The sequence below is a fragment of the Phyllopteryx taeniolatus genome, chromosome 1 (genome assembly GCF_024500385.1).
Source record: "Phyllopteryx taeniolatus isolate TA_2022b chromosome 1, UOR_Ptae_1.2, whole genome shotgun sequence".
In the NCBI taxonomy this organism is placed as follows: domain Eukaryota; kingdom Metazoa; phylum Chordata; class Actinopteri; order Syngnathiformes; family Syngnathidae; genus Phyllopteryx; species Phyllopteryx taeniolatus.
Genome location: NC_084502.1, coordinates 37401381 through 37413674, shown reverse-complemented (window position 1 = coordinate 37413674; position 12294 = coordinate 37401381). Strand labels below are relative to the sequence as shown.

At 41.5% G+C, this 12294-nt stretch overlaps 1 protein-coding gene across 2 annotated transcripts in view; it reads left to right on the top strand.

Moving 5' to 3' along the window:
- ap4b1 (adaptor related protein complex 4 subunit beta 1) overlaps window positions 1-12294 on the top strand; it is a 35428-nt gene that overhangs the window by 10908 nt on the left and 12226 nt on the right. For both annotated transcript variants that reach the window (XM_061793109.1, XM_061793120.1), the window contains 5 exons: window positions 5806-5904; window positions 6809-6920; window positions 7847-7930; window positions 8044-8147; window positions 12245-12294. The exon at window positions 12245-12294 is cut by the window's right edge and continues 158 nt beyond it. In XM_061793109.1, coding sequence (XP_061649093.1) covers window positions 5806-5904; window positions 6809-6920; window positions 7847-7930; window positions 8044-8147; window positions 12245-12294 — 449 coding nt within the window. The remainder of the gene's footprint in view (window positions 1-5805; window positions 5905-6808; window positions 6921-7846; window positions 7931-8043; window positions 8148-12244) is intronic.

The window sequence follows — 12294 nt, the reverse complement described above, 5'->3', positions numbered from 1 at the left end:
GAGGTGGTCCAGCACGAGGCTTTCAAAGGACTTCATGACCACATATGTCAGGGTGACAGGCCTGTAGTCATTCAGACCTGAGGTTGCAGGTTTCTTGGGGACTGGGATGATGGTGGAGAATTTGAAACAGGATGTTACTTTACACAGTTCCAGAGATCTATTGAAGATCTTTGTGAAGACTGGAGCGAGCTGGTCCGCGCATACTTTGAGGCAGGATGGGGACACAAGGTCTGTTGCTGCTGCTTTTGTTGTTTGAAGATGCGTCTCACATTCTGTTCTTGGATGGTCAACGCAGGAGGGGGGAGTCAGTGGTGTGATGGTGGTCGGTGGTGCAGGTGGGTGGGTATAGGGTGTGAAAGTGTTCTTTTCAAATCTGCAGTAGAAGGTGTTCAAGTCGTCAGCTAGCCCTTTATTGTTCTCTGCTTGGGGGGATGGTCGCTTGTAGTTGGTTCGCAATTGTAATCCACGGCAGACTGATTTAGAGTCGTTAGTGGTATCGCAAAGAGAAATTAACGTATTTCCACGACCATGAGGCACACTTAAAAGTCTTAAATTTTCTCCAAAATGGACGGGGTGCCTTATAATGCGGCACGCCTTATGTGTGCACCGAGTTCCAACATCTATAAATGTTGTTGTGTGATGAGCACTCTGCTTGACTGACTGGGAGCATTTCCTGCCGACATGCTGCTTATACAGAGGAAAAGCGGCTGAGGACAGCATGCGGACGTAAAGGGGGAAGGGTGCGCGTGAAGGAGGACGCTAAAGCCATGCCCCCAGTAGGTATTTAGCGCCGGGGTGTGCATTGTGCAAAACATCGGTTTGGCTAAGGACCCCCGAAAATGGCACCTATAAAGAGAGACTCTTACAAAGCACAGTTTAAACTGCAAGCTGTCAGACTGAGGGCAATAACGCTTGCAGAAGAAATGAAAATCGAACATTTTCAAGGATGTCCGTCTTGGTGCTTTCGTTTTATGAAACAGTGCGATTTATCCATCAGGGCAAGGACTACCGTGGCGCAGCAACATCCGGCGGATTACAAGGAAAAGCTGGCGTGGGAGCAATAGATGACAGATGGCGAACACAGCTTTGCTAAAACTGGGAGGCAACGCCGGGCAAGTTACGCCACCATATGTGAATGGATTGTGGATGCTTGGGCTAAAGTATCTGCTTTGACTGTTCTCCGAGCTTTCGCGAAAGCCGGCATCATTGCTGAACAGCCCCCCGGCAATGAGACTGACTCTGACAATGACGAGAGGGAACCCGGCGTGTTTGTTGGAGAACTTGGCCGACTTTAATGAGCGCTCCGCTTGACTGACTGGGAGCATTTCCTGCCGATACACTGCTTATATAAAGGAAGGCGGACGTGACTGAGGACAGCATGCGGACGTTAAAGGGGGAAGGGTGCGCGTGACAGAGGACGCTAAAGGCACGCCCCCAGTAGGTACATAGTGCCGGTATGTGCATCGGTTTGGCTAAGGACCCCCGAAAATGAAGAGACGCGCTTACGAAGCACAGTTTAAACTGCAAGCTATTAGTTACGTGGAGGAACATGGAAATCGAGCAGCCGCGAGAGAATTCAAGATCAACAAATCCATGGTTCGCAAGTGGAGGAAGCAGGAAAACGAGCTTCGCCTAGTCAAGAAGACGAAGCTGAGTTTCCGCGGAAACAAGGCGAGGTGGCCCGAGTTGACCAACTCAAGCAATGGATTAATGAGCAAAGAACAGCCGGGAGAAGCATCTCAAGTCACCATTCGACTGACTGCAATAACTCTGCCATGTGCAGCAAGTGAGAAAGCTTGCAATCATTCCGGGAGGCTTGACTAAGGAACTCCAACCTCTGGACATCGGTGTAAACAGGGCGTTCAAAGTGAAGTTGCGAGCGGTGTGAAAGCGATGGATGACAGATGGCGAACACAGTATTACTAAGACTGGGAAGCAGCACCGGGCGAGTTACGCCACAAATTGTGAATCGATTGTGGATGCTTGGGCTAATGTGTCTGCTTGCACTATTGTTCGAGCTTTCGTAAAAGCCGGCATCATTTCTGAGGAGCCGCACGGCAACGAGACTGACAATGACAAGAGGGAACCTGGCGTGTTTGATTGAGAACTTACCCAGCTGTTCATTTTGGATACAGAAGATGAGGACTTTGATGAATTTGTGGGTGAGGATTGATCCAAAAATAACGTGAGTACATTATTAAATACTTCAATAAAGTACAACCGAACTCAGTTTTGCCTTTTTAAAAACATACGCTAGCATGTATGCTAGCGTATGCTTTAAGCTAGCGTATGTTTTACCATGCCTGCGCCCAATAATACGTTGCGCCTTATGTATGTGTTAAATACAGAAATAGACCCCGTAACTGAGACTGCGCCTTTTAATACGGTGCGCCTTATGGTCGTGAAAATACGGTGTGCAAATTTCTCTTTGCGATGTTAATTTCTTTTGTCAGCTGGTTTCTAGCGCAATTATACAGGGCTCTCTCCCCACTTCGATAGGCGTTCTCTTTAGCCTGGCGAAGTTGCTTAATTTTAGCAGGCAGGAACCACGGATTACTGTTATTGAACGTGCGAAATGACTTTGTTGGTACACACACATCTTTATGTAACGGTGTCTGTATATTCATCCAGACTGCCAGTTGAAGTTTCAAAGACACTCCAGTCTGTGCACGATAAACAGCTTTGAAGCTCTATCTTTGCCTCATTGGTCCACTTCTTCACTGCTTTCAACATAGGCTTCGCACATTTGAGTTTTTGCATGTATTTTGGTATGACGTGAATTAAGCAGTGATCAGATGAGCCCAGAGCTGCACGGGGGATATAGCAAGGTATGCGTCATTTACCATATTATAGCAATGGTCTAAAATGTTGTTTTCCCAGGTAGGACACTCGATGTGCTGCTTGTATTTCGGGAGTCCGTGGTTGAGTTTAGCGTTAAGTCCCCAAGAGTAATGAGGGGTGAATCTCTGTACTTTTTTTCAAGTTAGTTTACTTGTTCAGCGAGCATTGGCAGTGCGTTATTCGTGTTAGCTTGAGGAAGAATGTAAACACCCACGAGTATGAAAGAGGCAAACTCACGCGGCGGGAAATGACTTAAAATTCAAAAACAGCAACTCCCAAGTCCGATGATGCACCAAAATCTTGGCCAAAACTGCGGAGCCCAATGCCGAAAACCAAAACTCGAAACACTGAAAGGGATTGTCAAATAGACTGAATTTGTCAGCTCTCATACAAAAACATGCAACACAAAGCACTTTACATTAATTTAAATAATAATAATAATCAATCCCACCAACAGAGCTGCCAAATGTTATGAAATGTCTGCATTTTGTGACGGAAATCACTGAATGCTGACTCGTTACAGCCAGAACAGCGATTTTTCTGGATATTGGGGGGTGAAAAAAAATCCAGTGTCCGACATTACCAGCCAGTGTCCGACATTACCAGCCAGTAAATGTTATACTGGGCTCTATCCCCACTTCGATAGGCGTCCTCTTTAGCCTGGCAAAGTTGCTTAGGTTTGGCAGTGAACCACGGCTTGTTGTTACTGTACGTTGGTATTAAATGAATTCGATGAAATAAACACTATATTGTTTAAATTAAAGAGGAAAAAAAGCTGCTTGGGGGCACGCTATTTTATTACGCCCCCGGCTGCCAAGCCGCGGAGTCGAAAATTCGGTGTCAACGTATTGTAAGTCACTAATCATCGCTCTCCATGGTAGCGAATAAACTACACTTTGTACCATGCTTCTTACACATATCGTTTACGTTATCACGAAGGGAGGGCGACGAGTGGGTAGGAAAAACCGGAAAAGCATGATGCTAACTGTGAGACAGTACACTTGTCACATAGGTCTGGCTCGAATTGCGTTACAGCAGAGAGTAACCAAGTTTGAACAACAAAATAACAAGCCAACTAATACGTGTCGAGAGATATAAATGTGATGTTTTGCTCTTCAGAGTTGGCTAATCTCCGTTAAACGCGGTTCCATCCAGACCTATCTGACAAGTGTACTGTACCACCCAATTACTTATTCTCGTGTTTTGCGACTTCTTTACGATAGCTTCGGAACTGGCTTCCCCGCTGTCTCTCTCCCGTCTCATCCTCCCTCTGTGATAACGATAGTTCTCAAAATGTGATTTATTCGCTGTCATGGAGGCGATGATTAGTGACTTTTGCTGCATTGACAACTGTCATCATGTTTAGCCGTGTTCACCTCTGCGGCTCGGCATCGTGTTCAGCTGCATTAGCTGTAGCTGTAGGTAGCTGTGGCGGCACAAATACATAGCATGCAACAAGAAACCTCAGTGGCCCAACAGCGTGAGCAGGGTTGGGCGACAAAAGGGACGCTGCAGTTTGGACTAGCTGCTAGCATAATGGTATAAAGCCACACAGTTACCACAATTCATTGCAACATGGAAAGTAAATTATTGCCGTAATAAAGACGTTCCTTTTAGTTGTTACTGTGTTCACCACTAGTTGAATGTGTGCCTTATTTTTACTGTCACATTTATGGTTTATGGTGTACGACTATGTCATTATCAAACCGTGACAGTAGGCTGTGTGTAAAATAGTGACGTACCAGTCAATTCGTCTACAAAATCAGCAAAACCCAATTGGCATTGCTTGTTTATAGCAAGCACTACTTAACTACGTATTGTACAAGTTTGCGTGTTGGCCATAGCTAAATTATGAGTTAGCAACAATAAACTGTTTTATTTCCGCGACAAAAGTCTTTCGGTCCAAAACCAAAAATTGACTTTTGGACTATTTTCAGACGATCAGCCACCAAAATTCTGGTGGCATCACTAATATTTGTTATACTGGACGCCGAAATTTCGGCGCATCACGAATATATACATCATAATACTGACTGTATGTTTATATACAATTCTGACCTAACTGAAACTGGAACATGTCTAAAGAATCTACTACTCATTTTATGTTTTTAATTTAAACCAACAAAACTGTGACAGACTTGACCATTATAGGTTCCTGTTTTTTTCATTCAAACGATTTTTTCTTTTAAAAAGTCTTAACTTAAAAAAAAATACATTTGCATATCATAGGGACGGCACGTTGGAGACTGGTTAGCACATCTGCCTCACAGTTCTGAGGACCCGGGTTCAAATTCGGCCTCGCCTGAGTTTGCATGTTCTTCCCGTGCCTGCGTACGTTTTCTCCGAGTCCTCCGGTTTCCTGTCACATTCCAAAAACATCCATGGTAAGTTAATTGAAGACTATAAATTGCCCATAGGTGTGAATGTGAGTGTAAATGGTTGTTTGTTTCTATGTGCCCTGCCATTGGCTGGCGACCAGTTCAGGGTCTACCCCGCCTCCTGCCCAAAGACAGCTGAAATAGGCTCCACCATGCCTGCGACCCTTGTGCGGATAAGCTGTACAGATAATGGATGGATGGATGGATGCATACATATCAGTGTATCAGCCACATACTGTAATCAATCCCAGATTTATGGACAACCACAAAATGAAAGCATATCTATTTCTACAGTCGCACACTGGCAGCATTAAAAAAAAGATTTAAAAGCTGAAACACTACAGCTCTAAGGGAGTTTGGAGTCAGGTGATGGTTTGATTATGGTAATGGAAGGGGTATTTTACAATACAAAGTTAAAATAGAACTGTTGAACTTTATCTTCATCTTATAACCATCTACTTTAGGGTTAGGGTTAGTAATTGTTGCAGTGCAGATTCTCAGTGCTTGATAAGAAAATACTACAAATCTAGAAGTGGGCAGAAGAAATGTTGGGTCATCTGTGATGCATTTTATGATTCCCATACAGTTGCTGCTGCGGTCTGTCCCTGGCCTGATGGGGGCACACTACAAACGTTTCTTCTGTGGCTATGCTGAGCCTGCCTATATCAAGCAGAGGAAGATGCAGGTAGGCCTGTCTATCTCTCTAACCATATCTCTTCAGTGCCATGAAAAAGTATTGGCCCCCTTCTCAAATTCTTATTTAAATTTACTTCTGATTTATTTGGCAAAAGGAATATCCAACCCCTTTGAAACTGAATGAAATTCCATTCGGATGTGTCCTGTTTATTCTGATTGAGGAGTGTATGGGGGGCATTTTCATTCAGTTTGGGCTTCTAAACAGATTATAATTGGAATAGTAGGCTCCATGTAAACCAAGCTACTCTTGCAGCTCTTTATTCAGACCCAAGGGGATCCATATTGCAGAGTAAAGCAAAACAATTTAATAGACAAAGGAGAGAAAATTATAATAATAAGAAAACAATACTGATTTAAAAAAATAATAATAATAAATAAAAATAATAATTAAAAAAATATATAAATAGGGGGGGGGGGCTTATTTTTCATGATTTTAAAGCAGTGATTAACAACCAGTGTGCCGTGAGCACTCTTCAGAAAATTATCAAACTACTTAATTGCTACCAAAAATTATTTCCAAGAAATAGTGAATCTTTAGTCATCTATTTATGCCAGCGAGGCATGGTGACAAACAGAAAAAAATAAATGCTATTCTATTAGATGGCAGGAAGTACATACAGTAATAAATTTTTTTTGTTGGTGTGCCGTGAGATTTTTCAATTGTAAAATATGTGCCTTGGCTCCATAACAATTCAAAATCACTGTTTTAGAGGCACTTCAAAAACCAAAAATATTATCATTTATCGTGATAGTTTTTGGGAAAATATATCGTCTTAAAAATGTTTTTCTCATGACAAGCCTTGGCGCATGCATTCGGGAGAATTTTTAATCACAGTATCAATCAGACCAGTCAAGTGCTCATATTTGTAACAAGAGTACTATTCTGTTTGCAGGTGCTGGTAGAGCTGGTAAATGATGATAATGTTGCAATGTTACTGGATGAACTGAAAGAATACTGCACTGATGTCAACACAGACACTTCCCATGCTGCAATATCAGCTATTGGTAAAGAGCAACTCACTTTGAAATAGCAATTGGGTGTGGACATGGGTTGTTTACTTTCCTGTCTTTGTTGTTTGAAGCAGTTTTAAGCTACAGTAAGGCTGGGTTCTCACTGCAGGTCAGATTTTTTCCTACCCCCCCCCCCCATGTGACCTGTATCTGATTTATTAATTTTTTTTTTTTTTTTTTTTTCTTCATGTCAGTGTGAACAATTACTATTTTTTTCATACCGACCCAGGCCTCTTTCATATGTGGTTATAAATCGAATACTATCAATTGTTAGACATAACTGACGCGCCACAAAAGCAACGGTGGATGAAGAAGCAGAAAACGGTCAGCGACGAAGAAAAGATACTTTAGAACTGATAAATTTAAGAAAATATTTGCTCCGGTTGCACAAAATCCTTGAAATTTCCACAAAGGCGTCATGATGAGACCTACGTGACTTCAATATCCACTGCGCCTTGTGTTTTTGGACATGCGCAATGTGACGTCCTGTTTTGTGCGCATGCGTGTGATATCACTGACTCGTTCCGTCCACAGTCGTAGTTGCATTTGTTTTGTAATGTGAACGATTACATAAAAAGACTGGATTTAACAAAAAATCTTGAGTTGGGCATCATGCCCTGCAGTGTGAGCGTGACCTAAAACACATTCATTGCCGCCACAGATATTTTTGCACGGGTCACAATTTTACATGTTATATTTAGATTTTCTGTGTTGTTATGGTTCATGACATGTCAACATGTTCTGCTACAATCATTGGAAAGATTTGTTTTGAACTGTCCTTATTGGAACCTGATTGTTTTGTTCAACAACTGTTATGGTAAATATACACAGTATCATAAACAATCGTAGGATGCCTAGTGGGATACACTGTGATCGTCCTTGACCATGCATTTGTAGTTCACATATGGGGTAATTTGCAGGTCGTATTGGGTGGAGCTACAGCGACAGATCTCTAGTGATTCTCACTGGACTGCTGCGGCTTAAACAAGAGAGCATCACGTCAGGTATATTTCTGCATGAACTGTTCAACGGTTTGTTGAAAAGATTTTTGTCCGACTTATGTTATGTTCTCGACTCCTATTGTATGCCATTTCTGGTGCCCTTCCCCACTGTGCAGCTGTGGTGCAGACAATGCAGGACTTAATCTGGGTGTGTCCTCAGTGCAGCGAAACTGTGTGTTCTGCTCTGGAGGGGTGTGAGGAGATATTGCAGGACAGCCAGGTAAGACTGACACTATTGCCTCATCCCCATGCTGTGTACCCCCAACAACCCCCCACACGACAATAAATTAGGTATTTTTAGCTTTCAGATTAAAATTCAGATTCAACTGTTCAATGTTTCTTTACTTTTTGCACAAATTGCTGCTCTCTAACAAACAGCTGGCAAAATTGGTGTTTGAGCCATGACTGGACCAATACATTTCCTTGATGAATTAGAATTGGTATTTAGACAGTACTTGTCGTCACGCTGTTTACATTTTGGCATAAAGAGACGAAGGCCCGGTACACACATCACATTAGGGATCTCGTTTGATATGTGTCCCGTGTCTGTGACACACAAAAATTAGCAGGGACGCATGAAGCATATTCATTCTACCTCCGTAGACTCATGGTTTAAGACCTGCCCTACATGTGTCTGTGGGTTGGGCCATGCGTGCGTGCCGTGCTGTGCCGTGCGTGTATTAGTGAAGAACTTCCACACACAGCGAATCAAAAGTATAATTCCTAGGTGCTAGCCAATCAGGGGCAGAGTGGGACGGGTTATCGTTCCAGACAATGGACACGGGAGTTTTTTTCTGGACTCGATAGAGTTTCATTGTTGTGGTAACCCGCCACACTGCTCACGATGCAGCAAACCGCTGGCAGAACTACGTTTGCAACGAAACCACAACTGGGACACTTAAGGGAAAGTTAACTGTTTATTACATTCGCTCGTCTGTGAGCTAACACGCTAGCAAGCTAAGGGCTGGAGCTAAAAAGCTCACTCGATCTCTGCGACATCGTTAAAATGTCAGCGCTCGGAGTTGTGTGTGTGTTCCCCACATAGCACAACCGCACACAGAAAAGTTAACGGTTTATAAGCCATAAGCACAGCGGCGCACACATCAATATTCACGGAGTAGTTGACTTATTTTAGATTTCATCCTTTATTTAACCAGGTCAAAGCTTATTTATAGATTTAAATATCTCTTTCAAAAGCCAAGAGGCAGCAAAAATTATACAGTACATAACACGACAACATTCATACAATAAATAAAAATAAATACTGTCAGGCTTTTAAGACATTTTTGGGTCTCTTTAGTGGGTTAATGACTATACCCATGTGCCAAATGTTTTATATTTAAGTGCATTTTCTTGGAAACAGAGCCTGAGTCTGATTTATTTGTTTATATTATTTCATTTATTGTTCTACATTACAATGCCAATGTTCTTTAGAATTGAAAGTTAATTGTTCTTAAAAAGGATGTACTTCAATTATTGTGCACTATAATATCATTATATCAGTGGCATAAAACAAACAACGATACGATCATTTATCGTGATAAAATATATCGTCCTAAAAATGTGGCTACCGTGGCAGGCTGAAGCATAATATATTGAAAGAGAGCAAAAGTAATGGATAACACAAAAATACTGTACAAATATAAATCTACAATATATCGGAACAAAAAACCATCATATAGCGGAGGATTACTGTATCTGTACTCATAAATTGCAGGGACTCATTGTTCCAGGGCTGGGACTCATTGTTTCCAGACATGTGCATCCTGGGACTCACATAGTCTCAAGTGTAAAATAATCTATGCACATAAAGACAATGTTTTTGTGCCGATTTTGCCCCTTCCCGACCAAGCACGTCAAACGCCAGACAATCTTAAATCTAATGAGATTATCCTATAAGATTGTCCTGTTATCAAGGTATAGACCCATCTCAAATCTCCCTTTCATAACCAAGATTTTTTAGAAAGTTATTTTTAATCAGCTAAGCAATTTCTTGAATTTAAATTGACTTTTTGACCAATTTCAATCAGGTTTCCGAACTCATCACAGTACAAAATCTGTTCTTATCAAAGTGCTAAATGATATAAGGTTGAATACTGACCCGGGAAAGCTGTCAATTCTGGTCTTATTGGACCTCAGTGCGGCTTTTGATATGGTAGATCATAATATACTGCTGAACAGGTTGGAAACGTGGGTAAGACTAAATGGAACAGTCCTTAAATGGTTCAGGTCCTACCTGGAGGAAAGGTTATTTTGTAACCATTGGAAGTGTTCAATCTCATTGAATGGCAATGACATGTGGGGTCCCTCAAAGGTCAGTTCTCGGACCCCTCCTGTTCAGCCTGTATATGCTACCCTTGGGTCAAATTCTTCAGAACTTAAATTTTGACTATCATAGCTATGCAGATGACACGCAGTTATATCTAGCAGTGTCTCCAGATGACCACAGTTCAATTGAGGTGTTGTGTCATTGTCTAAAACAGATAACAGGATGAGCCAAAATTGTCTTCAATTAAACCACAACAACACGGAGATAATTGTTTCTGGCAATAAAGAAAACAGGATTTCCGTTAATAAATACCTGGAGTCACTCTCTTTAAAAACCAAAGACCAAGTCCAAAACCTTGGTGTTCTGATAGATTCCGACCTGACTTTCAACAGTCATATCAAATCACTTACTAAAACTGCCTTCTACCATCTGAAGAACATATCCAGAGTGAAGGGTTGCATGTGTCAAGCAGACCAGGAGAAGCTCATCCATGCTTTTATCTCAGGTAGACTTGACTATTGTAATGGTCTTCTGATTGGACTCCCCCAAAAGAGCATTAAACAGCTGCAGCTCATTCAGAATGCTGCAGCTTGGGTTCTGACCAGAACAAAGAGGTCAGAGCATATTATTCCAATTCTAAAGTCCTTACACTGGCTTCCAATCAACTTTAGAATGGATTTTAAAGTTCTGCTACTGGTCTATATATCACGAAATGGTTTAGGTCCTGAATACATGAAAAATGCTTATTGAATATAAACTCAGTAGGGCTCTGAGATCCACACTCAGGTCAAATAGTGGAGGATAGAGCTCAAAGCAAACATGGTGAAGCGGCATTTAGCTATTATGCTGCACACAAATGGAATAAGTTGCCAACAGAAGTGACATCAGCCCCAAGTGTGAATGTTTTTAAGTCCAGGTTTTTTCCTCATGCTTTTAGACCATTTTCTTTTTTAAATGAAATTTCTTGCACTGTACGCTGTTTTAATTTTTTCTCTTTGTTTTAAATGTGTAAGCATTTTTTTCTCTTTGTTTTTAAATGCTTTTAATCATGTAAAGCACATTGAGTTACCTTGTGTATGAAATGCGCTGTATAAATAAATTTGCTTTGCTTTGGTAAGGTCTGTGTGTTAAGAGTAGATTCGTCCCGATTTTAGGCTGCGACAATCTTCAATGATGAACGTGTTCAATATTTACGACCAAAAGTCTTCGTGTGTGGGGGAGAACAGACTACTCCCGAGTCATGACGCCGTGAAACGTGATGTGGAACAGAATGTCGCCAATCAAGAAGCACCCTGACTCAACAAAAGGAAACAACAATTTTTTTTTTTGGAAGACAACTCTATTTTACAAGGCTCCTGGCTCCGGTAACCTTCAGAGTTAGAGTTTCTTCTTCTTCGGTTTTGTGAGGTCACGTATGATCACACAAGAATGCGAGATCGCCGGTGGAATAGAATCTTTGTGTATGTTGTGTTAGTATTATTGGAGCACACTACACACAGTTTGATGAAATTTATATGCCAGATTTTTTTTATCTTCATGTGTAGGGTTTGTCACAGATGTAAAATAATCTTGAAGATTTGAAAAGTCCATATGTGTGTACCAGGCCCAAGACGACACCTAACAATCAATCAACAATACTTCACAATTGCGAGGCCTCAATCAGGATGTTTTCAGACAAACGTAACCGCTGACCTTAGTTTCTTCAGCAGGTTGCAGCAAAGATACAGAGAGACTGGAAGAGTCACAGAAAGGCATAGATGTGGACATCCATGGAAAATTATTGGTACATTCATTGATCAAAAACCAGAATTTTGCTGTTCATCTCTTTGTTAATGCACAGCAAGTAGTGCAAAAAGTACTTCAACAGTTAGACATGGACATTGATAATTTTAGGGACGGTCAAATCAAGGTCACCTTTGGTGAATTTTAGGTTCATCCTGAAATTTCACCTGAAAGCTCACATTTTGTGAGTATTGTTTGTCATCATTCACTGTTATAAAATGTGAGATAAATGAGAAACATAATTTGGCATGTTCTCATCCTCCCAGGGCAAGCAGGCCTTGCTCTGGTTGCTGGGAACATATGGCGATAGAATTTG